Source organism: Myxine glutinosa, chromosome 6 (genome assembly GCF_964187855.1).
Source record: "Myxine glutinosa chromosome 6, kmMyxGlut1.1, whole genome shotgun sequence".
Taxonomy (NCBI): domain Eukaryota; kingdom Metazoa; phylum Chordata; class Myxini; order Myxiniformes; family Myxinidae; genus Myxine; species Myxine glutinosa.
In genome coordinates this window covers 167,504,974-167,532,643 of record NC_136266.1, presented here as the reverse complement: position 1 = coordinate 167,532,643, position 27,670 = coordinate 167,504,974, and the positions used below count along the sequence as shown (strand labels likewise).

At 46.2% G+C, this 27,670-nt stretch overlaps 1 protein-coding gene across 1 annotated transcript in view; it reads left to right on the top strand.

The window, feature by feature from the left end:
- LOC137428966 (reticulon-4 receptor-like 2) overlaps positions 1-26,537 on the top strand; it is a 129,320-nt gene extending 102,783 nt beyond the window's left edge. The window contains exon 3 of the mRNA XM_068118895.2: positions 24,181-26,537. Coding sequence (XP_067974996.2) covers positions 24,181-25,050 — 870 coding nt within the window. The 3' untranslated portion in view covers positions 25,051-26,537. The remainder of the gene's footprint in view (positions 1-24,180) is intronic.
- Positions 26,538-27,670: the final 1,133 nt, after the last annotated feature.

The window sequence follows — 27,670 nt, the reverse complement described above, 5'->3', positions numbered from 1 at the left end:
ACATTGAGATCACATCCTATATAACCCATATATATATATATATATATATATATATATATACATATATATATACTGTATATATATATATATATATATATATATATATATATATATATATATATATATATATATATATATATATACATATATATATATATATATATATATATATATATATATATATATATATACATATATATCTATATATACATATATATCTATATATACATATATATCTATATATACATATATATCTATCTATATATATATATATATATATATATATATATATATATATATATATATATATATATATATATATATATATATATATATATATATATATACATACACTACATGGTAAAAAGTATGCGGATGCACCATCTAATTAGTGGATTCGGCTATTTCCGCCACATCCATTGCTAACAGGTATATATAATCAAGCACACAGCCATGCAATCTCCATAGAGTCATAGACAAACATTAGCAGTAGAATGGGCCATACTGCAGAGCTCAGTGACTTTCACCTTGTCACCGTCATAGGATGACACCTTTCGAACAAGTCAGTTCGTCAATTTTCTGCCCTGCTCGACCTGCCCCAGTCAACTGTAAGTGCTGTTATTGTGAAGTGGAAACGTCTTGGAGCAACAACAGCTCAGTCGCAAAGTGATAGGCCATACAAGCTCACAAAACGGGATTGCTGAGTGCTAAAGCGCATAAAAATCATCTGTCCTCGGTTGCAACACTCACTACCGATTTCCAAACTGCCTCTGGAAGCAACGTCAGCACAATAACTGTTCGTCGGGAGCTTCATGAAATGGGTTTCCATGGCCGAGCAGCCGAACACAAGCCTAAGATCAACATGTGCAATGCGAAGCGTCGGCTGGAGTGGTGTAAAGCTCGCCGTCATTGGACTCTTGAGCAGTGGAAACGTGTTCTCTGGAGTGATGAATCATGCTTCAGCATCTGGCAGTCCGACGGACGAATCTGGGTTGGGCGGATGTCAGGAGAACGCTACCTGCCTGAATGCATCGTGCCAACTGTAAAGTTAAGTGAAGGAGGAATTATGGTCATGACAAGTCAGTTCATGTGTCGCTGTTTTCATGCTTCAGGCTAGGCCCCTTAGTTCCAGTGAAGGGAAATCTTGATGCTGCAGCATACAATGATATTCTAGACGATTGTGTGCTTCCAACTTTGTGGCAACAGTTTCGGAAAGGCTCTTTCCTGTTTCAGCATGACAATGCCCCCGTGCACAAAGCGAGGTCCATACAGAAATGGTTTGTCGAGATCGGTGTGGAAGAACTTTACTTGCCTGCACAGAGCCCTGACCTCAACCCCATCGAACACCTTTGGGATGAATTGGAACGCCGACTGCGAGGCAGGCCTAATCGCCCAACATCAGTGCCCAACCTCACTAATGCTCTTGTGGCTGAATGGAAGCAAATCCCCACAGCAATGTTCTAACATCGTCTGGTGGAAAGCCTTCCCAGAAGAGTGGAGGCTGTTATAGCAGCAAAGGGGGGACCAAGTCCATATTAATGCCCATGATTTTGGAATGAGATGTTCAACGACCACATACAGGTTTGATGTTCAGGTGTCCACATTCTTTTGGCCATGTCATGTATATGGGCCTGCGTGGGAAACCAGACCTGAGTGAGGTCATCACAAAGCTTATCGGTTGATCCTATTTATTCATTCTTCCTGGACTCCTTTGCTCGGTTTTGTGATAAAAGGGGAGAAGAGATGAGCATGGAGGTGTGGGAGAAATCTCAAACTGGGATCCATTGTGCTGAAAGCTGCTGCTGATGTTGTGGTTGGACAGTGCCACAAGACCCAAGACAGCTCCTGATCTAACTCCAGCTTCAATTCACGACTGTTTTGGATCATGTTGATACCTAGACCTCATTTCCTGCAGAATAATTCTCTCGGGCGTATTGTGGCCATGCTGGAACAGCGCATTGTGGGAAAGCTTCATCTCTCAAACCAAAGATGCACTCCAGCTACATCTGTGTGTCGACAATATTGCAATAAGTACACCAAACTACCTGCTCTGCTTCCTCATTTTTGATTGCATGGTACTATATCAGTGCCTTCTGAGCTCTTCATTTGACAGAACTAGGAAAGACGCGACTTCTGACATCTTCACAACTTCCTTCTTAAACGCGAATTTGTCTTTCACTTTAAACTCCATGTCTCTATGGGCTAGTTATGTGTAGAGCTATTAATCAGATTTGCTCTTACATCACATGAATGGTTACAACCTGTGCATTGCTGAATTGCAGGTCACCTGTGTAAACCAGAACATATAATAATTAATTTAGTGTTACTTTTTTAATTGGTTTGATAATTGCAGTGTGTGCTGTTTATCATTGAGCTTGTTCTATATTCATGAACCAATGTTATATCCGAGTTAACCAATGTAGAGTTTCTTTTTAATACATATTAGTACATTTGTGCACTGCAGGAGCAACAGGAAGGGTCGTGTTATCCTCTCTGGGGTATAAACATAAAAAGGTAATCATACGTGTTTGTGGTTTAGAATTGTGTGTGTGTGACCCATTCCCCCATGTGTGTGTGTGTGTGACCCACTCCCCCGTGTGTGTGTGTGTGTTGGTGTGTGTGTGTGTGACCCACTCCCCCGTGTGTGTGTTTATGTGAGCCACTCCTCCCCCCCCCCCTCCCCGTGTGTTTTTTTTACTTCCGATGTGGGTGCCCCCACAAAACAGCAAGATAAGCTATTTATACACCCCCTTGGGAAAACCCCTTGGCGATGGGGGCCAATGAAATCGCTGCAACCTCCATCGTGCGACCCTTAGTCCTCCTGTAAAGTTTGGTTGAGATTGGATAAGTAACGACCGAATGTATTGAGGTCAAAAATCGTCAGATAAACAAACAGACAAAGAGCCAGACACCAAATTGCATATTTTAGTATGACTAAAATGGCCTTGGTCAGACTCCTTTAGCTGTATATGTCAATATGCATTCAAAAAAGACTAAGCAACTTGCAGGTGTAACTTTCTGTGCTGTTAATTTTAAGAGATATATCTGTTCAACCGATCTTGTGATTGGATCTTCGTGAGATCGTCGTGAGGACCATCCTGAGCTATGTCGTAGCCCAGCCCGAGCCTTTGACATGTGTATGACGATTCGGATTTCCTGTCTCTTCTGTTGCATAGAGTTAGTAAAAACCCTCAGCAGCTAAATTCCTTGGAACTTGGTAACATACTATCTGTAAGGTGTAGCATGCTCCTCTGCACTGTGGAGGAGGATCGTCCACCGTGGACACAAGGTTATCATGCAGGAGTATCTGCTTGGCAGAAATCCTCACTGGACAAACCCAGTGCAGGATACAGCCCAAGAAAAAAAAATCAAGAACAGCTCTCCAGAATCAGCCACGCACGACACACGCTGCAGTGCTCATCAGTCACCACCAAAACCAGCACATTGCGCCAGTTGTCCATTCACTTCAACCACCCTTCCCATTGTTGCCCGCTACTGCAATTGGTATACTCTTGTACAATTCTCACTTGCTTCCTATCATCCACTCAGATTGATAGTCTTAGCCCCTCAACATTAAACCTGAAGTTTTGAGGATCACCCACTATTTCAAACAAAATATGATTGGCTTCCAAATAATTGCAAAAATAAAATTGAGAAAATAATATTTAAAAAATTTGTATACATAGTCGAGGCTCATAAAAGAGCTAAAATGAATACACTGAATGGATCAGGACACAAGACACAAAGAACAGTTGAGAGATGGGGGAAGCACCAACTTCCTTTTTTCAGGTGATCTGTTTTGTGTCACCCCATACTCCCACTCACCCACCTGGAAAATAAATACCCAATCCACACTTCCATTGATTCACAATGTTCATGGAACAATCATTACATACTCAACTAGAGCGGTACTCGGTACAGCGCAAACCTCTGCCAGGCCGCACAGTTTAAGTTTTGTATCCCACTGATAGGCTGGATCTGGATCCGAACCTGAACCAAAATCTAATCAGCTTGTTCTGGTCAACTAACCAACTCATCCACTAAGTTTCTTCATAAGCCATCCACAACCTTTTGAAATATCAAACTAAATATAGTTTTTGGCCCTACCACTCAATAGTGAAGAATCACTTAATAAATAAATAAACTTCTCGTATCCGGATCCCTCAGAATCTCGTGATTCTGATCTTCACCAGAACCGAATTGATTTGTCTTTATCACACCACCAACATGTCCACCAAGTTTCGTTCGAATCAGTCAATAACTTTTTGAAATATTGTGATTTATATGTGTGTGTATATATATATATATATATATATATATATATATATATATATATATATATATATATATATATATATATATATATCAGTTTCAGCCCTATCTGTCAATGGTGAAGAATGACTTAAAATTCTCTGATCCAGATCTGGATTCAAATCTTCACCAAAATCTAATCCTTTCAGCTGTGTCACCTGCTCAACCTCTCCAGCAAATCTCGGCCGAATCCGTCCACAACTTTTTGAGATATCTTGCTCACAGACAGATCGTGACAGATAGACAGAGACAGACAAACAAGAAGGCGTCAGGTATATATATATAAAATATAACCACCTTTAGAGGCCATTTTTCCCCGCAAAGCGGGGGTTGGCCTTTTTCGGGAGCCGTGGTTGTTGTTGTTTTTCGGTCCCCTTTTTGAAGCAATGTTTTACGGCCGGATGCCCTTCCTGACGCCAACCCTTTTTGTCGCCTTTAACGACAAACAGGGAATTACCAGTGAGCTGGTACTCAATTTGCCGACCTCGGAAGGCATGACAGGCTGAGTCAACCCCCCTGGCGTTAATTCAGCGATCGACCGGGATTACGAACCCAGGATCCTAGGATCCGAAGCCGGCACCCTAGCCGCTAGCCCAACACCAGGTCAGGTAGTATGACGAAAATCGAGAGAATCAATAATTGATTGATTCATTGTGTTATTAAAATAAATAAATAAACATGGGGGCAATACCCCTGGCCTTCACCTGGTAGAATAAACAGTATACTACACTAACTGAAGGTATTTTAAACCAATGTCAATGGTTGCTAGAAGACAGCGCAGCACGTACAATCATGCTAACATAATCATTAGACTTTAAACAAACAAAGAAGAAAATACCTATTTTGGGGCCCCCGTAAAGTCCTAAAGGGGCAGATTTTTTTTTATGCCGTGAACAAACTTTGGTACATCACGGGTGGTGACGGTTGTGGTCAAGTTTCTTCAAAGTCGTGTGTGTAGTTTCTGAGAAAAAAGCAAATCCCTATTTTTGGGGGTGAAACCTGGACCCACTTTGACCACGGTAAAACCCCTTCGACCCCGATTCTTTTAATGCCGTGAACAAACTTTAGTCACAACACAACAAATATCATTTGTGCCAAGTTTGGTCTCAATCCCTTCAGCGGTTTCGGAGAAGAAGTTGCAAGTGTTTACGGACGGACCGACAGACGGACGGACTGACGGAAGGGACAACGCCCCATCACATAAGCTCCCCGAAACTTCGTTCCAGGTGAGCTAATAATTAATTTCTTAATCAATTGACTAATATCACACCTAACTCATGATTTCTCATGAACTCGTGACTTTCAGCACTGTTTCATCCGAATCTCTAACCTTTTGAAAATCAAGTAATTAATTGAATAATTAATCGATTAATCAATAAATCATAAATACTATTTACAGCCAAATCACTTGGTCACTGTCCTGTCCCAATATCAGCTTCCGAGCTCAAAAGGTGCCTGGGATATTGCCCAGATGAGAAAGTAAATAAATAAGTACTTAATAAATCGATAATAATGAAATAATTTACCAATTAATTAATTAATCAAAAAAATACAGTTTTTGCCAAAGTACTTGTTAACTATTTCCCCAAATTTCAGCTTCCTAGCTCAGAGGATGACAAACAGACAAACGAGATAACCTTGACCTTTGACCGATATAGTCAAACAACATGGACAGCCTCACTTTTGTCCTTCGGAATCCTCTGGTAAAGTTTGGCGAAGATAGGTGAGAGCATTCGTGAGTTATCACACTCACAGACAAACAAACGAGACAGACCGACATATGATGAAAAATTTCACTTTTTGTCATAACAAAGAGACAGGTGTGAAAAAATAACCTCCATCCACCTATGTGGAGGTAAATATTTGAACAGACAAGATTAATAAAGACATAGACATTGGATTCGTCTAAAGTTTAGACTCCAAACCATACAGTACTGAAATATCACAGTAACACAACTGTCATGTGAAGCGATTTATGAAATTTAAACATGGCAAACAGTGTGCACTCTCCAATGTTTGAACTCAAACTCATAAAACAACAACAACAACAACATCATCATCATCATCATCATCAACAACAACAACAACAACAACATACATTTTAAGGCCATTTTCCCTGCAAGAGTGGGGGTTAGCTTTGCGGTCCCCATGACAATGTTCTCCATTTTGCCCTATTTTCTGCATCTCCCCTTGTTAACCCCTTTGCCCGCATTTCTTATTCGACCATCTTTAGCCAAGTCTTTCTCGGTCTTCCCCGTCCTCTACTTCCTTCTACATTAATTCCCATCACTCTTTTCAACCAGTCACTTTCATCCTTCCTCAACACATGACCAAACCATCTCAACCTGTTCTCTTCACAGCATCAATCACAGGCTCTATTCCCATCATCTTTCGCAATTCATCATTTGTCTTCCTCTCTCTCAACGATACTCCGCACATCCACCGAAACATTCGCATTTCCACCCTTTCCAGCCTTCGTTGCTGCTCTACGTTCATTACTCATGTCTCGCTCCCATAAATCATAACACTGTAGCGGTTCCCGCTGAATGTACACAATCGCCTTGCGCCTGCCAGGACGCGGCCAGGGCGCGATCGCCATGCCGGGCTCGTGCGGACGGGCCCAAACGCGCCTCTCCTGGGCATGCCCGGACTCGCTGTTCCCGGGCACGCCCGAACCTCCCGAGCACGCCCGGTCTAGTCTTTCCCGGGCATGCCCGCTCTCGCCTTTCCAGGGCTCGCCCAGAGCGCCCGGGCATGCCCAGCCTCGACTTGCCAGGCCGCGTCCAGGACGCCCGGGCATGTCCAGACTCGCCTTTCCAGGGCTCACCCAGAGCGTCCGGGCATGCCCGCTCTCGCCTTTCCAGGGCTCGCCCAGAGCGCTCGGGCACGCCCAGCCTCGACTTGCCAGGCCGTGTCCAGGACGCCCGGGCATGTCCAGACTCGCCTTTCCAGGACTCGCCCTTGACACCCGGGCATGCCCGGTCTCGGTTTTCCCGGGCAAACGCCCCGGCATAAATGTGTATATATATTGCTGCCCGATAAACGGGCTTGTCAGAATACCTGAGCTGTTTTGTTTCAATAAAGCAACTCGGACGAATTCCGTCTTTGGTCGCGTCAATTCTTTCGACTCGCGTTGGAGCGCAGCTCCTTCACTGGTGACCTACCGACATGGACACGGCAGTGACTCTTAAACTGCCTACCTTCTGGGAGGCTCACGCGGCTGTTTGGTTCGCCCAGGCGGACTCCCAATTCGCCCTGCGAGGCATCACCGCGGACGACACCCGCTTCCACCACGTCGTGGCAGCGCTCGGTTCCGCCACCGCGGCCCGCGCCCTGAGCCTCCTCGAGCACCCGCCGGCTGCCGACAAGTATGACGTGCTGAAGACGCTCCTCCTCGACGCTTTCGCCCTCTCACCGGCGGCATGCGCACGGCGCCTGCTCGCCCTGCCCGAGCTCGGTGACACGCGCCTGTCCGAGCGCATGGACTATATGCTCTCGTTGCTCGGTGAGCACTCTCCGGATTTTCTGTTCCGCGAGCTGTTCCTTCGCCAGCTGCCTCACCCGGTACGCCTCGCCCTGGCTGGCACGTCGATCACCGATCCCCGCGCCCTCGCCAGAGAAGCCGATAAGATCTCCTCGGCGGGCCAACACATCGGCGGGCCTACCTGGAGCCTGCCGCCGTCCGAGGCGACGCCCGAGCGCCCTGCGCGGTTGGAGGCCGAACTGCCGGTGCAACTGGCGGCCGCCACGCCGCGCCGACCACTTCCGACACGACGGCCGGGGCCTCTACCTGACCAGGCATGGTGTTATTACCACGCCAGGTTCGGACACAAGGCTCGGACGTGCCGACCCCCGTGCACTTTCGGCAAGTCGGGAAATGGCCAGGCCGGCGTTCATTCCCAGCCATGAGCGCCGGCCACTCGGGCAATTTGCTTTTTATTCGGGACAAAGTGTCCGGGCGGCGTTTCCTTTGTGACACCGGCGCCCAACTGAGCATCATACCCGCCTCCGAGCAGGACAGGCGGGACGCCGTTTGCGGCCCCTCTTTGGTTACTGCTAATGGCTCGGCCATACGCACTTTCGGCCCACGCGACGTCACCCTCTGCTTCGGCAGCCAGCGCTTTCAGTGGACCTTTGTGACCGCCTGCGTCCCCATGGCTTTGCTGGGCGCCGACTTCCTCTGCGCGCACGGGCTGCTGGTCGACGTCAAACGTCGTCGCCTTGTCAACGCCGAGACCTTCAGCTCCCTGGCGTGCACGATGAGCAGCTCTGCGCCGACCGAACTGGCGTGCGCCCTCCCGACGGCGAACGAGTTCGCTCGCCTGCTCGCGGAATTCCCGGCCCTCACGCGGCCGACGTTTTCGGCCGTCGCAGTGCGGCATGGGATCGAGCACCATATACCCACTATGGGCCCGCCGGTCTACGCCAGGGCCCGCCACCTCGACCCGGCCAAGCTCGCCGTTGCAAAGGCCGACTTCGACGCGTTGGAGCACCTCAGCATCGTGCGGCGCTCCCATAGCGCGTGGGCCTCACCACTGCACATCGTGCCAAAGCCGGGGGGCGGATGGCGCCAGTGTGGCGACTACCGCCACCTCAACGACACTACCACCCCCGACAGGTACCCGATCCCGCACATCCAGGACTTTTCCGCCCGTTTGGCGGGACGGGTCATATTTTCCAAAATTGACCTGATACGGGGATACCACCAGGTACCTGTCCGGGCGGCCGACGTCCCGAAGACGGCCGTCATCACGCCGTTCGGCCTGTTCGAATTTTTGAGGATGCCGTTTGGCCTCAAGAACGCGGCCCAGGCGTTCCAGCACTTAATGGACGGCGTGCTGCGCGACCTGCCATTTCTTTTCGTCTATCTGGACGACATCCTCGTCGCCAGCACGTCCCGCGCCGAGCACCTCCTCCACCTCCGAACACTGTTCGGTCGCCTCAGCGAGCACGGCTTAATTGTCAACCCGGCCAAATGCCACTTCGGCACGACGACCGTTGACTTTTTGGGCCACCGCATCACCAAGACCGGGGCCGTGCCGCTGCCGACCAAGGTCGAGGCCATCACCACGTTCCCGCGTCCCCGTTCCATCAAGGCCCTACAAGAGTTCCTCGGCATGGTGAATTTTTATCACCGATTTCGTGCCCCGCGCTGCTCAGCTCATGCGGCCCGTTTATGAGGCCCTCCGGGGCAAGCCGGCCAAGCATGACATCGTTTGGTCCACGGCCATGGACGCGGCCTTCACGAGCGCAAAACGGGCCCTCGCCGACGCAACGCTGCTGGCTCACCCGGTGCTCAACGCGCCCATCGCCCTCACTACGGACGCCTCCAACTACGCGGTGGGCACCGTCCATGAACAATGGGTGGACGGGGTTTGGCAGCCACTCGCTTTTTTCAGCCGGCAGCTCCGGCCGAACGAGTTAAAATACAGCACGTTCGACCGCGAGCTGCTCGGTCTATTCCTGGCCGTTCGCCATTTCCGACACCTCCTGGAGGGCCGCCCGTTCACGGCTTTCGTCGACCACAAGCCATTGGTTTACGCGATGGCCAAAGTCATGGAGCCGTGGTCAGCCCACCAGCAGCGCCACCTCTCCGCCGTGTCGGAATTCACCACGGACATCCGGCACGTCGCCGGCAAAGACAACGCCGTGGCCGACTGTCTTGCTCGGGCCAGCGCGAACGCGGTCCACCTCGGCGTGGACTTCGTGCTCATGGCGGCTGACCAGACCACCGACACCTCGGTGCAGGCCCTCCGGGCGGCGGACACGGGCCTCCGCCTGGCCGACATCCCCTTCGCGAGCACCGTCCTGCTCTGCGACGTCTCCCAGGGCCAGCCTCGCCCCATCGTGCCCGTTTCCTGGCAGCGCCGCATCTTCGCCTCCATCCACGGCCTTTCTCACCCGGGCCGGAAAGCTTCTCAGAAGCTGGGGTCGGCGCGTTTCGTCTGGCACGGCCTTCGACGGAACGTCCGCGACTGGGCCAATGCCTGCACGGCCTGCCAGCGGGCCAAGGTCCACCGCCACACCCAGGCCCCGCTAGCACCTTTCACCGAGCCTGCACGGCGTTTCGACCACGTCCACGTGGAACTGGTGGGTCCCCTGCCCCCATCGCGGGGGTTCACCCACCTGCTCACCATGGTGGACAGGACCACCAGGTGGCCGGAGGCCGTGCCCCTCACCTCCACCACCACCGCCGACGTGGCGCAGGCGTTCATCGCCACATGGGTCGCGCGCTTCGGCGCACCGGCGGACATCTCGTCTGACTGCGGCCCACAGTTCACGTCCGAACTTTGGGGCGTGGTCGCCCGCTCGTTGGGGGTCACGCTGCACCGCACCACGGCCTACCACCCCCAAGCCAACGGGTTGTGCGAGCGGTTTCACCGCTCCATGAAGGCCGCACTCATGGCCGGCCTCCAGGACGACGGTTGGACCGACCGGCTGCCGTGGGTCCTTTTGGGCCTCCGCACGGCCCCCAAGGAGGACCTCCGGGCGTCCGCCGCCGAGCTCGTCTACGGCCAGCCGCTCCACATCCCGGGCGAGTTCGTGCCCGACGCTACCAGTCCCTGGTCTGCCGCACACCAGCGCTCGGACCTCCACGAGGCCGCCCGACGATTTGCCCCCGTGCCAACGTACCGCCACGGTGGCCCCCAGTCCTACGTCCCCCCGGCGCTTCGCACAGCGGAGTACGTCTTTGTGCGTCATGACGCGCACCGGGGGCCACTCCTGCCGCCGTACGACGGGCCCTTCCGGGTCCTGCGACGGGGCGACAAGTCCTTCATCGTCGACGTCGGCGGCCGGTCGGACCGGATCTCTGTGGACCGCCTCAAACCGGCGCACGTGGACGTCGACCGACCACCACGGTTCGCCCTTCCTCCATGGCGAGGCCGCCCCCCGTCTACAGTTCCCCCCGCTCAACCACCCACCACCGGATCGGACCCCCCCCCCCCCCCACGACCCTCCAGGGGTCGCTTCGGCCGGGTCATCCGGACCCCCCTTAAATTGACCCTGCCGGTGCAGGTCGATTCTGGAGGGGTGTGTGTAGCGGTTCCCGCTGAATGTACACAATCGCCTTGCACCTGCCAGGACGCGGCCAGGGCGCGATCGCCATGCCGGGCTCGTCCGGACGGGCCCAGACGCGCCTCTCCTGGGCATGCCCGGACTCGCTGTTCCCGTGCACGCCCGAACCTCCCGGGCACGCCCGGTCTCGTCTTTCCCGGGCATGCCCGCTCTCGCCTTTCCAGCGCTCGCCCAGAGCGCCCGCGCATGCCCAGCCTCAACTTGCCAGGCCGCGTCCAGGACGCCCGGGCATGTCCAGACTCGCCTTTCCAGGGCTCGCCCAGAGTGTCCGGGCATGCCCGCTCTCGCCTTTCCAGGGCTCGCCCAGAGCGCTCGGGCACGCCCAGCCTCGACTTGCCAGGCCGCGTCCAGGACGCCCGGGCATGTCCAGACTCGCCTTTCCAGGACTCGCCCTTGACACCTGGGCATGCCCTGTCTCGGTTTTCCCGGGCAAACGCCCCGGCATAAATGTGTATATATATTGCTGCCCGATAAACGGGCTTGTCAGAATACCTGAGCTGTTTTGTTTCAATGAAGCAACTCGGACGAATTCCGTCTTTGGTCACGTCAATTCTTTCGACTCGCGTTGGAGCGCAGCTCCTTCAACACTTCTCACACATGCAGCATACACCTTTCCCTTCAGCATCAATTACACTCCCCTCCTCGTCAGCACGCCACTCAATTCCCGAAACTTCTTCCATGCACATCTCACTCGAGCAACCGTTGCCGAGTCTGATCCACCTTCTCCATCCACCTGTCTCCAAGGTAACAAAATGTTTTCACACCTTCCAGCTTCACGCCGTCTCCAAGATCCAACTCAACATTTCCTCCATCTGCAGCTCCCTCTGTGCACACCTTACACTTGAATGTAGCTGCCACACTGGTTAATGACCCTCTCAAACCACTACATTTTTGATGAACCCACTCAGCGCACATTGTACATTGAATGGAATTCACTCTGACACCCTTCCTGCACACAGCACACGGCCACTTCCCAGTTCTTTCCACCTCACCACATGCTTTACCACTTACCATCACCTTGGTTTTTCTGATATTCACCTTCAGACCTTTTGTCTCCATACATTCCTTCCACTTGTTCATCTTCTCCTTCAGTCCATCCATACTTTCTGCAATCAACACCAGATCATCTGCATACAACAACTCCCACTGTAAACCCTCCTTTACGTTCTGAGCCAGCACCTCCATCACAGCTACAAATAGTAGTGGACTTAGTACCGACCCCTGATGCACTCCCACCTTCACCTCAAACTCACCACTGTTCCCGTCCTTCGTCCTTATAGCTGTGCGCGCTCTTTTGTACATTGCCATCACTACTCTGATCAACCATTCCCCTACTCCTAACTCCTAACTCCACTCCTAACTAACATCATCATCATCATCATCAACAACTATAACCAAACAGGACAGGACAATCTGGATAGTCAATATTGTCACTGCCTTCTCAAATTAATCTCCATAAATGTGTGAAATACAGTCACATGAAAAAGTAAGAACACCCCATGTAAAGTTTTGACTTTTTAAACATATTTCAACATACAGCTATTTGATCTTCATTTCAACAATATTGATAGATAAAGGTGATATAATATAACAAATATCATGAAACATTTACATTTTGTCGTCCATTGTATAATTTAAATAAACATAAATGCAAATTTCGCATGTGGAAAAAGTAAGTACACCCCTACATTTATCACTATTTCAAATACCTAAAATTAGAATCAGGTGCACCAGCTCAGGTGCAAATGATTAGTACATCGTTAGAGAGGATCTTGGAGGAACCTGTCTTATTTAAACCTCAGACATTTAGTTTGGTTTGCTCTTTGTTGTTGAAGTGTGCGGCGTCACCATGTCGAGATCAAAAGAGCTATCTGTGGCCTTCAGAAAGAAGGTTATAGATGCCTACGAGTCTGGGAAGGGATTTAAAAAGATCTCCAAACAATTTCAAATCAATCATTCGACTGTACGGAAGATCATCTACAAGTGGAGAAGATTCCAAACAATGGCCAACTTGTTCAGGCCAGGCCGCCCCAGCAAGTTCAGCCCGAGAGCAGACCACAAGATGCTGAAAGAAGTCTCTAAGAACCCCAGAATGTCATCACGGGACCTACAGGTAGCTCTTGCCACTGTTGATGTCAAAGTGCACGAGTCTACCATTAGAAAGAGGCTGCACAAATTTGATCTACATGGGAGGTGTGCCAGGAGGAAACCTTTGCTGTCAGGGCAAGACTAAAGTTTGCCAATGAACACCTCGGCAAACACCAGCACTTCTGGAACAATGTGCTTTGGACAGATGAGTCAAAGGTAGAGCTATTTGGCCACAGTACTAGAAGACATGTTTGGCGAAAACCAAAGACAGCATTTGACCACAAGAACCTGATACCAACTGTGAAGCGTTGTGGTGGAAATATTATGGTTTGGGGCAGCTCACCATCATAGAATCCACTATGAATTCTTCATTGTACCAGAGGGTGCTTGAGGATAATGTGAGGCCATCTGTCGAAAAGTTGAAGCTCAACCGAAGGTGGACCGTGTAACATGACAATGACCCTAAACATACCAGTAAATCCACCAAGGAATGGCTGAAAAGAAAGAAATGGAGGGTTCTGGAATGGTCAAGTCAAAGCCCAGATCTAAATCCCATCGAGATGTTGTGGGGGGATTTGAAACGAGCTGTGCATGCAAGAAACCCCTCAAACATCGCACAGCTGAAAGAATTCTGCCGGAGGAGTGGGCAAAAATTTCTCCCAGTCGATGTCAGAGACTGGTACACAGTTATAAGAAACGCCTACTTGAGGTTGTTTCTGCCAAAGCGGGCAATACCACCTATTAGAGCCAAGGGTGTACTTACTTTTTCCACATGCGAAATTTGCATTTATGTTTATTTAAATTATACAATGGACTACAAAATGTAAATGTTTCATGATATTTGTTATATTATATCACCTTTATCTATCAATATTGTTGAAATGAAGATCAAATAGCTGTATGTTGAAATATGTTGAAATAGTCGAAACTTTACATGGGGTGTACTTACTTTTTCACGTGACTGTACATCACCACATACATAATATGAGATCCCTTTCATGGAACTTCAATAAAGCTCGAGAAGGCCATTAGGCCCAGTCAATACAGCTAGAGGAGGCCAATAGGCCCATTCAATACAGCTAGAGGAGGATATTAGGCCCATTCAATACAGCTACAGGAGGACATTAGGCCCATTCAATCAGCTAGAAAAGGCAATTAGGCCCATTCAATACAGCTAGAGGAGGCCAATAGGCCCATTCGATGCAACTAGAGAAGACCATTAGGCCCATTCATTGCAACTAGAGAAGGCCATTAGGCCCATTCAATCAGCTAGAAAAGGCAATTAGGCCCATTCAATACAGCTAGAGGAGGCCAATAGGCCCATTCGATGCAACTAGAGAAGACCATTAGGCCCATTCAATACAGCTAGAGGAGGCCAATAGGCCCATTCAATACAGCTAGAGGAGGCCAATAGGCCCATTCAATACAGCTCGAGGAGGACATTAGGCCCATTCAATACAGCAACAGGAGGACATTAGGCCCATTCAATACAGCTAGAGGAGGACATTAGGCCCATTCAATACAGCTACAGGAGGACATTAGGCCCATTCAATACAGCTAGAGGAGGACATTAGGCCCATTCAATACAGCTAGAGGAGGACATTAGGCCCATTCAATACAGCTAGAGGAGGACATTAGGCCCCATTCAATACAGCTAGAGGAGGACATTAGGCCCATTCAATACAGCTAGAGGGGGCTATTAGGCCCATTTAATACAGCTAGAGGGGGCCATTAGGCCCCATTCAATACAGCTAGAGGCCATTAGGCCCATTAAATACAGCTAGAGGAGGCCATTAGGCCCATTTAATACAGCGAGAGGGGGCCATTAGGCCCATTCAATACAGCTAGAGGGGGCCATTAGGCCCATTCAATACAGCTAGAGGAGGACATTAGGCCCATTCAATACAGCTAGAGGAGGACATTAGGCCCATTCAATACAGCTAGAGGAGGACATTAGGCCCCATTCAATACAGCTAGAGGACGACAATAGGCCCATTCAATACAGCTAGAGGAGGACATTAGGCCCCATTCAATACAGCTAGAGGAGGACATTAGGCCCCTTCAATACAGCTGGAGGAGGACATTAGGCCCATTCAATACAGCGAGAGGAGGACATTAGGCCCATTCAATACAGCTAGAGGAGGACAATAGGCCCATTCAATACAGCTAGAGGAGGACATTAGGCCTATTCAATACAGCTGGAGGAGGACATTAGGCCCATTCAATTCAGCTAGAGGAGGACATTAGGCTCATTCAATACAGCTAGAGGAGGACATTAGGCCCATTCAATACAGCTAGAGGAGGCCATTAGGCCCATTCAATACAGCTAGAGGAGGACATTAGGCCCATTCAATACAGCTAGAGGACATTAGGCCCATTCAATACAGCTAGAGGAGGACATTAGGCCCATTCAATACAGCAAGAGGAGGACATTGGGCCCATTCAATACAGCTAGAGGAGGACATTAGGCCCATTCAATACAGCAAGAGGAGGACATTAGGCCCATTCAATACAGCTGGAGGAGGACATTAGGCCCATTCAATCAGCTAGAAAAGGCAATTAGGCCCATTCAATACAGCAAGAGGAGCACATTAGGCCCATTCAATACAGCTGGAGGAGGACATTAGGCCCATTCAATACAGCTGGAGGAGGACATTAGGCCCATTCAATACAGCTACAGGAGGACATTAGTTTCAAACCTTTGGTCGTTTGTCACCATCTAAATCTCCTACCCTCATTGTGTGGAGGATGGCATTATCAATCCATTTAAAATGAATAACAATGATAATTGTTATTATAAATGCAGTGATATATTCACTTGTACATATTGAGGCACTTCCATAGCACACTCAAAATCACCCACAAAAGTCAAAAGGAGCAGAAAGCAGCATGCACATCGGGAATGTCTCATATTTAATCAAAAGAATTGCGAAAAGGTTGTTTTTTTGAGATGTGCTGAAGGTGGGCAGAGGATCAATTGATCAGCAACCCAAGGAAATAACAACCACCGGTGTTGGGTATAAATAACATCCAAGTGGAAAACTTTTACCTTGGCCCGCTCACTGTTCCTTCTGTTGTCAAATGTTCGCTGCCATTCCTCAAAATCTATCGGAGCTACCCCAACAAGCATCTAGCATCCCGACTTTGGTTAATTATTCCAGTGTGATCGTATTCTTGATTTTGTTTTTAGCCGCGTCGCAGACGCTGCTCATAGAGTGCCCTCTGCTGCTGTTGTTGTTGTTCTTCTTCTTGTTCTTGTTCTTGCAGAGAAGACCAAACCTCAAAGCTCCACCCATTCTGGGAACCATAGCTCCACCCATTCTGGGAGAGCCTTCATATAAACAAATATCCACCATTTTATTAACTCGCATAGCTTTGAGGCCTGTTTTGTAGGCCCGTGGTGTCTTCCTCTCTCACACAGTTTTATTTCAAATCAAATTCGATATATCATTTCATTTTTCACAGTCGCTAACATAGTTTTAGACTCGGTTGAAAAAAAACGGGAAGAAAATCCGATGAAAGTTGCCCTTTATAGAACGAAATGAATTCTCAAACGCCTGTAACTTCAAGTCCATTGAGATATTTTTTTTTTAAATCGCGGCATGCTCAGTCATACACCGCCCGAAATAACGGACGGGAAATTGCCGAGATATATATTTTTTTAAATCGCGGCATGGCCAGTCATACACCGCCTGAAATAACAGACGGGAAAATGCCGAGATATATTAAAAATTCGTCCATTTGATGACAATCGTCACGATGAAATATTTAATTTGTACGTCGTCACAATAATGTGGAGAGAGGAGCATAGCTTCGTTCACGTGTCGCCACACACGGGAAATTGCCGAGATATATATATTTTTTAAATCGCGGCATGGTCAGTCATACACCGCCTGAAATAACAGACGGGAAAATGCCGAGATATATTAAAAATTCGTCGCCACACACGGGAAATTGCCGAGATATATTTTCACTTTGCACAAAAATAACATCAAGTAATCGAATCAATAGGAATGTCCTGTGCCTATAACATCGACGTTATAGGCACAGCTGCATCTAGGCATTGTGTAACATCGACGCGGCTTTTGTTTTAATTAAAACTTTTTGTACTTGTTTCAGATCAAATGTTGCTCTCCACCTGTAAGGCCAAAGATCATCCCTACGCTAATTAATCCGTTGCGTCCGCTTGTCCTACACATGTTTTGTGCAATCTTTCCGAGCTTTGGACAGGATGTGTCTCGGGAAGGGTTATGTCTCCAAGTTGATAGCAGGTACATTTGTTGCTTCATCTAGAGTTTCTAGTTTTGGTGGTAATTGTTCTGCAAAAAACCGCAGTTGCTGGGATGGCAAAGGAAACTTTTAGGAGCACGAGTTTATGTGGTTATCCACCGTCTACAAAATAACTACTTAGTTGCTGGCATCGACTACAGTAGAGCACATTCATTTTGCAATTACAAATATTTTTTCCTCGACATTATTGTCCAACGGAACCCTCTAAACATGGTCGGAGATGGGGACATTTAAAACTAGAACGGCACTCAGTAGAGAGCAAACCCTCCAACTAGTTGGCCATATCACTCAATGGTGAAGAATCACTCAAAAATTATACTAGCTGGATCTGGATCCAGATCTTCACCAAAATTGAATACATTCTTCCTTGTCACACACACAACCGGTCCAACAAGTTTCGTCCAAATCCGTCCATAACTTTAGAGATATCCTGCTATGTGTCGTTTTTGGCCCTATCGCCCAATAGTGAAGAATCACATTAATAATTAAATAATTCTCATATCCGAATCCATATTCAGATCTTCACCAAAATCGAATCGAATCGTCCTTGTCAGACACTCAACCGGTCCACAAAGTTTCGTTCAAATCCGTCCACAACTGTTTGAGATATCCTGCTATGTATCGTTTTTGGCCCTACCTCCCAATGGTGAATAATCACTTTAAAAATTATAGTAGCCGGATCCGAATCTGGATCTTCACCAAAATCGAATCATTTCCTCTTTGTCACATACGCTACCTCTCTGCCAAATTTTGTCTGAATCCGTCCACAACTTTTTGAGATATTTGGTTCACAAATTGACAGACAAACAAACAGACAGGGGTGAAAACATAACCTCCATTCACCTTCCTTTGGTGGCGGAGGTAATGAGCTCCGACCGACTGACCGATCATCCGTCCATGTATGATATTTCATTTCACACGATATTTCAAAAAACCGTTGAACATTGAGCTTTTGCATGACAGATTCTTCGAGACATTATCTCAACCTGATTCGATCAAGGCGGTGATTGGCTGAATTTTGTTGCCATGGCAACCATCTCAGTAACTTGGCACGTGCACGCGGTATTTCAAAAACTGTTGGACATTTAGCTTTTGCATGACAGATTCCTCGTGACATTATCTCAACCTGAACTAGAACGCCACTCAGTAGAGCGCATACTCCCGCCATGGGTCAAGTTGGAATAGTACGATTTCACAAAAGTTTGAGGGACTAGTTCAGCGACAACACAAGACAACACAACACAAGACAGACACTGTGCAGATATATATTTAGAATATATAGAAGATAATGTTTTTTAAAAAACAAGGCAATTTCACTTACATTTTCGGATTCAGCGTTCAATTCCATGTAGGTGAGTGTATTTTAAGGCATGTGTGACTTCAAATAAAATTGTAAGCCAGGAAAACGTTCGTTTCATTCCTTAGGGATACAACATGTAAAACTGGCCCAAACGTCAAAATAAAACTCGCTCATTTTAAGTCGTACAAGCTAATGATACCACTCATTCTTCTGGGAAGAATCCCGTGCACATGCTTGTCATGTCACACTTATAAGTCACCTCAGTCTTTATAAGTTCATCAAATACTGACACCGCAATTGACATTCGCTGTGGTAAAAAAAAAAAAAAAACGTTTTAAAGCATTACACGTATGAAACAATACATTTTATGAAACGGGGAAAACTAATACACACTTTGGTGGTTTTAAAATGACAGAATATGTCTTTATTAGAAAAAAAAATGAACATTGAAGACGACGCTGCTAAAAAAAATACACTGCTCTTAACGCATAACCACGAGTTTAAACTACATTTACAACAAATATGAAAACTATTTTCATATCACAATATTAATTAAAAACACCTCACAGCCACGTGATTTAAAAACACCTCACCACCACGTCATTTTACAAATCACCACCACATAATTCAAAATAGCTCACCACCACGTGATTCAAAACCACCACCACGTTATTAAAAACACTTTACAACCACGGAAATAAAAGTTTTAGGGAGTAGTTCAGTGACAACAGACACTGCCCAGACATGTCGATATATAGATAAATAAACCTGAAAATCGCAGAGCCAGAATTATTTTTTGGTCTGGGAAGCCATGCGAGGTTTCTTCTTCTTCAGCCTCTCACAACCCTGTGTGAATATGTGATCTTTTTTTTAAAAGTTCGAATTTTGCCAAATCTGTTTTATTTGTTTGTTAATATACCTCAGCCATTGACAAATCTGGAATTATAATTTTATTTGAGATTCAAATTAACCCGGGACATTGTGTCAAATGATGCCTGCAGGTCTGTACATGTGATAAATAATTAATCGTCCACAGTCGAAGACTCTTCTTCTTCACGCAATAACAACTTCCAGCTTCCACAACGTACATCCAATCATCTTCAAATTTTGCACACTTGTTACTCTTCATGACTTCTACTAGAGTATGAAGTTTCACATCGATCAATGAAGTGGTTCAAGAGATATAAATGTTTTTATTATTTGCTTTAATTAACGATATCTGCCAAACCACGTGACCTATCGCAAATTACAAAAGGACATTTTAGTAGACTGATATGCTGAACAGATTTGTGAAGTTTCCCCTCAAATAGATCACAAATGTTTGAGCTAGGTTTTAAATGTTTGTGCTTAAAAACGTCATAACTCTGAAACGATGTGATGCATGACGTCATGCTCGCTGACTTTTTTGTTCGTCATGGGTATGTTCTGCCTGCAAATTTTGGCCTCGATCTGTTCAGGAGTTTTGGAGAAAATTGGATTTTAGTGTTTTTCACTCAAAACAATATGGCGGCCGAACCACGTGACCTGTGACGTCATAATTACCATTAAAATATTCTGCAGACGGAGTCCCTCCTATGGTAAAAATTTGCTCTCAATCGGTCCAATTATTGCAGAGAAAATGGTTTTTAAAGGAAAACAGAAAAAAAATCCCCAAAAAATTCCCCAAAAAACTTCCTGGATCCGGAATAATTTCCTGAGCTTCACCAAAAACTAATCAATTCTTCCTTATCCCAAGTGCAATCATCCCACGAACTTTCATCCAAATCCGTTCAGAACTTTTCCAGATATCTTGTTCACAAACACACAAACACTCACACGCACACACACACACACACACACACACACACACACACACACACACACACACACACACACGATCGAATGCATTACTCCCTGGCGGGAGTAATTAGATCACGGCGGTGATTGGCTAAATTTTGTTGCCATGGCAACCATCTCAGTAACTTGTCTCGTGCACATGATATTTCAAAAACCATTGAACATTTAGCTTTCACATTACAGATATGTATTCCTCATACCACCCAAAAGGTAGGCGACCTAGAGTATCAGCTCCATGTTTGTCTACATTTCACACACTACAGTCATGTGAAAAAGTAAGTACACCCCATGTAAAGTTTTGACTTTTTCAACATATTTCAACATACAGCTATTTGATCTTCATTTAAACAATATTGATAGATAAAGGTGATATAATATAACAAATATCATGAAACATTTACATTTTGTAGTCCATTGTATAATTTAAATAAACATAAATGCAAATTTCACATGTGGAAAAAGTAAGTACACCCTTGGCTCGAATAGGTGGTATTGCCCCCTTTGGCAGAAACGACCTCAAGTAGGCGTTTCTTATAACTATCTACCGGTCTCTGACATCGACTGGGAGAAATTTTTGCCCACTCCTCCATGCAGAATTCTTTCAGCTGTGCGATGTTTGAGGGGTTTCTTGCATGCACAGCTCGTTTCAAATCCCCCCACAACATCTCGATGGGATTTAGATCCAGGCTTTGCCTTGGCCATTCCAGAACCCTCCATTTCTTTCTTTTCAGCCATTCCTTGGTGGATTTACTGGTATGTTTAGGGTCATTGTCATGTCGCAAGGTCCACCTTCGGTTGAGCTTCAACTCTCCGACAGATGGCCTCACATTATCCTCAAGCACCCTCTGGTACAATGAAGAATTCATAGTGGATTCTGTGATGGTGAGCTGCCCAGGCCCTGATGCAGCAAAGCTGCCCCAAACCATAATATTTCCACCACCATGCTTTACAGTTGGTATCAGGTTCTTATGGTCAAATGCTGTCTTTGGTTTTCGCCAAACATGTCTTCTGGTACTGTGCCAAAATACCTCTACCTTTGACTTATCTGTCCAGAGCACATTGTTCCAGAAGTGCTGGTCTTTGCCTAGGTGTTCATTGGCAAACTTTAGTCTTGCCCTGAAGTTCTTTCTGGACAGCAAAGGTTTCCTCCTGGCACACCTCCCATGTAGATCAAATTTGTGCAGCCTCTTTCTAATGGTCGACTCGTGCACTTTGACATCAACAGTGGCAAGAGCTACCTGTAGGTCCCGTGATGACATTCTGGGGTTCTTAGAGACTTCTTTCAGCATCTTGCGGTCTGCTCTCGGGCTGAACTTGCTGTGGCGGCCTGGCCTGAACAAGTTTGCAGTTGTTTGGAATCTTCTCCACTTGTAGATGATCTTCCGGACAGTCGAATGATTGATTTCAAATTGTTTGGAGATCTTTTTAAATCCCTTCCCAGAATCGTAGGCATCTATAACCTTCTTTCTGAAGGCCTCAGAGAGCTCTTTTGATCTAGGCATGGTGACGCCACACACTTCAACAACAAAGAGCAAACCAAACTAAATGTTGAGGTTTAAATAAGACTGGTTCCTCCAAGATCCTCTCTAACGATGTTCTAATCATTTGCACATGAGCTGGTGCACCTGATTCAAATTTTATGTATTTGAAGTAGTGATAACTGTAGGGGTGTACTTACTTTTTCCACATACAAAATTTGCATTTATGTTTATTTAAATTATACAATGGACTATAAAATGTAAATGTTTCATGATGTTTGTTATATTATATCACCTTTATCTATCAATATTGTTGAAATGAGAGATCAAATAGCTGTATGTTGAAATATGTTGAAAAATTCAAAACCTCACATGGGGTGTACTTACTTTTTCACGTGACTGTATATATATATATATTTATATATATATATATACTTATACTATAGACCACCACAAATAAGAGGAGTGTAATTACTGGGTAAATTTTATTTTAAAATCCACCTTTAAATAGGTTGGGCGATCCATGTCCATGGAGGTTTCGCAATATAGTAAACTCGGAGGAGTACCCGGTGTTGGGGGCAGGGGGAGCGGGGAGAGGGGGGCAGGCAGGAGAGGGAAGGGTGAGGAAGGGAGTGGGTGGAGTGGAAGGGGGAGGGGAGACAGAGATGAGGAGAGAGGGCGGGGAAAGATTATCGCAAGGTTTTTGTGCGAAAACATCACAGGCAAACCGCGTAACCGATTCCCTCTCAGGTGGTTGCAGGTTCTCCTCGTGTAAAAGCCCTGCCTTGTCCTACGCCCTCCCATATCCCAGTAGAATAACGGTGAAGTATATGAACAATAGGACAAAGGGAGGAGAAGCAGACGAAGGAGAATGGAATCTGTCTAACCAGCCTGCGAATGCAGCTTTATTTGGAGATGCAAAGATGGTCCTGCCATCCCTACTCCCAGTCTCCCACATTCCCGAATGAGGTCACGGACACATAGCCTATGTTACCCCCCAGACAAAGTTGTGTTTGTATTTGTACCCTGAGTAAAGTATAAAAACATTTATAGCTGGAGTATCCGGCGTTGCTCAAGCAAAAAAGAAACATTAACATATTTGAAATGAGGGCAAATATAATGGAAAAGCAATTACATCCAAAACAGAATCCATCACAAATATCAAATCATCATTTCACCTTTTCGTTGAATATATGCTGGTGATTGTGCCGTTCATCACGTTTCTGAGTTAATTATGAGGACGTTCAGGATGAAGATGAAACCGTACCACCAACCTCGACCCCTTTCGGAATTGTTTTATTATTTATGTTCAAATGTCTGGTGATTGTTTTCTATTTATTTATGCGAATGTGTACTTGTATATAACTGTCATTAATCAAAAAGGTTTAGGCACTACAGAGCAATTTTTTAAAATCCAAAAAAAAAACTTGTTTTTTTTGCCTGAAACACTTCCAGACACTCACTGATGAACCTCTGAAACTTTGACGAAGATACATTCAGCAATCTCTGGGAAAAATGGCGACACACAGACCAACGGCTCTCTTATATAGTAGATGATATCTGGTTATAATTGGTACCATGGGGTATTGGGGTAGTTTGAGCTTTCGATAGTGGATTCCGTAAAATAAAAAATAAATTGGCCACTAGTCGCACAACCACCATGTGATAACATTGTAAACGGTGTATATGCTCATATGTTGTTGTGAAGGTAAATTGTGGTCCATTTACTTTCACTTGAATTCATCGTTTTAATATGGAATATTCTTATTTCTTCACCGATTGTTTGTCCTTTACTTCCAGGATGATATCTTCGCTGACCTCTCGAATCTCACACACCTGTTTCTGCACAGCAACAAGCTAATGGGCCTGTCAGAAAATGTTTTTGTTGGACTACTCAGCCTGGACATGCTTCTCCTACACGAAAACAACCTGCGCATCATACAAAGGAGAATATTCCGTGATCTTGGAGCCCTCACAACACTCTTTCTCTTCAACAATGAACTCTCAGAGCTCTCTGGCCTAGCACTAGCAGACCTAAAGTCTCTGCAGTACCTCAGGGTCAATGGCAACCTTTGGTCCTGCGATTGCCACGCGTACTCCCTGTGGACGTGGTACCGGGATTTCCAAGGGTCCAGCACGAAGGCCTTGTGCCATTCGCCGCTGGCCCTTGTTGGAAAGAAGCTGCAAGATCTACCCGAGAAAACATTCTTGCTGTGCTCGGAGTGGTCCACTACCCCGCAATTCACACTCGCGCCTTCACACAAGCAACACATGAAGCCCGAGGATTTTGCAAAATTGGATAGTGGCACCGTCGCCACACGGAAATCAGGAAAGTGCCACGGTCAAACCAGTCGACGGGATGATGAGAGTCAAAGCCTTTTGTCCGACAATGATAGCGATAGCTACAATGGAGAAGAAGAATTCCCACACAAGAAACAGAAGGGTATTAGTGGAAATCCACCACTTGGGACTTACATGTCTGTTAATACCATGAAGCAGAATGATGGGACTCGATCAGCGAGGAAAAGAGAGAGGTGCTTGAGGAAAAGCAAGAAAGCGCTGCTGGAGATGCACCATGGCAAGAACTCCGCGCCGTCCACTCATCGGCTGAAAACTCACTACATTTTTGTGCTCTTCAGTTCAATGTTTCTTATGACATGGTGCCAGTGATTTACATGGTTTCAGCACAGTGAAAAGTCTATTTTACCACCTGATTTTCAAATCTGAGGAACAATTTGAGTAAATATATCATTTGCTGTTGATACTGTGTAAATTATCCTATTAGAAATAATAATTGTAAATTTGTTTCCTGTTTAACTATTGGATTCCTCCACAATGTCAGGAACTTCACTCTCAATGGGCTTTTCTTCTACATTTCCATGTTTCAAACATTTACTTCTGGCATTTAGAAGTCTTCTTTTATTTATCGGAGAGGTTTTTCTTAGAATTCAGCAAATCAACTCTAAATCCAGGATTTCATTTCTTACAACTTTTCATCTTTAAAGTGAAATCTTCATTATATAGCTTGTGTTGCCAGAGACCTTCAGAGCAAGTGGATGCCTCGCATAGAGACAGCTATATGACGAAGTTTATCTTATATTTCTACTCATGTGTGTATGTATGTATGTATGTATGTTATGTACAGTTCCTATAGGGCATGGTTACAAACCGGAGACCTTCGCTAGATAGATGCATGCAGACCACGATTAATTCCCACTTGTTGCACACCTAATAGGACTTCCACTTCAACCTTTGTTTGTTAAAGATGTCTATTATGGCATCAATTTTTCATTTCTGTCTATGTGTGCATTTATCGATATGTCACAAATACTCACGACATGCTTGCTGCAAAAAAAATAATTATAAAGACTTAAATATATAATGCAAAATTGAAAAAAACCGAATTGGAGAAGAACATGAAAAGCAGGTGGAGATGCTGGGTGTGGCTGGGTTGAGAAATTTGCGGCTCCGGATGCATACTCAGGTGTCGGTAAATGGTACGTTTTTGACGTACGAACAATAAATGTCCACCATAGCAGCACTTATGTAAATTAGCTGCCAACATAATATTCCACCCAATGCTTTACAACTCACAGCTTCGTTATTTGACTGGGACACTGAATCGGTGAAGAGTTAAAAGTGAATCTTGAAAAGAGATTCAGATCTCCAGGAGATGCACAATCTCGATCAGATGCAGAAGTTTCATTTTTGTAGACAAAATGTGTGTACAAAGAGCAAGGTGACAGAGGGCAAATAGGCAAACTACTGGCGGTAGCACAGTGGAGCAAAAGGTAGACACAAGCAGTAGCGTTGATGAATAAATAAAAAATGAAAAAAAAAGAGGAGGCAGCGGAAGCAACCACCATAAATTTCAAGAGGGTTGGGCTAGATAGGCTTAATGGAGGGATAAAAGATCACAGGTGATGATAGGGGGTAGCATGTGATGGTGATATACTGCAAGCTTGAGCCTTGGCAGGTATTGTGCGATCGAACCGCCTAAGTGAAGCAGTTCCACAAATGGAAGAAAAGAGTAACAAAAGAGCCGAGTGAGGCAGTAAACCTGGATTTTTGGCTTTGAACCCGGAGGAAATTACTAAAAGATTGGGTGAGTCTTGGAGGAGCAAGGAAGGATCAGAGGGCTGAGAGACCAAAGGAGCAATACCAGAGTTGCAGAAAAAAAACCTAGAGAAGCCACCAACCTGTCTGCGATGAGAAAGCATCAAGCTTTGTGATTCTGCCTTTTCATAAGAGATGCCAATAATATCAAAAACTTTAGATTCCACAGAAACCAGAAGACATAGACCTGATACAGGAGCGCCAGGCCATTGGGGAGAGCAGTACTCCATTTAGCTGCAGACAAATGCCCTGTAGGCTGTGGGTAGTTCTGATTTTTAAAGGAATTTTTTTTTTTTTTTTTTGTATACTGAATCGAGGCTCGTGGAAGAGCTAACATTTATTTCACAAACAAATCAACCAGACAAACAAAATATACAAAAAGAGGGAGTGGAAGACAAGATGGGGAGAGAAGGGGAAGCACACAACCACAACATTTGAGAGCAGGGAGAAGTGTGTGAGGGAGAGGGCTTGGGGGGAGGAGGCGTGGGAAGGGGGGGGGGGAGGGTTGGAAAAGTATAAAACACAAGGACACCAAGGACTTCCAGGACAGAAGTTGGTATTTCAAAAAAGTGGATTTGGGGTGAAATTAGCGGGGGGTAGAAAAGATCAAGGTTTTGGATGGGGGAAGATAAGAGATAGTGGTGAACAGCTGTTTTAAAGACCTAGAGGGTGGAGTGGGATTGAAGAGAGTGAGGGGGTTTGTTCCAGAGGTGGGAGAAAAGAGGAATGAAGGAGTGAAGGTGAGCAGAGAGTCTTGATTTTGGCAGTTTAACCACAAGAGGGTTGCAGGCAGATCTTGTGCGACCTGTAGGAATATTTGGGGGACAGAGCCCAGAGAGAGCTGGGGGGGGCAAGGCCAGAGAGGAGTCGGTAGAAGACGGAAAGACCACCAACCTGCCTGCGGTGAGTGAGTGAGAGGCCCTTGGAGTTAGCTTCATCGCGGGAGAATCCAATGATTCTGAATGCTTTGGTTTCAACAGCGTGAAGACGAGCTAGGTGTGTGGCAGGAGCACCAGCCCAGAGGGGAGAGCAGTATTCCATTGAGCTGTGGATGGGCTGATGATAATGGAAGATGATAAGTCTGCGGCTGACTTTGCCAATCACATTTGCTGTATGGTCAGCCCAGGAGAGGTCATTCCTACGGTGGGGCCCACTCTTCCTTCTGCAGGTGATT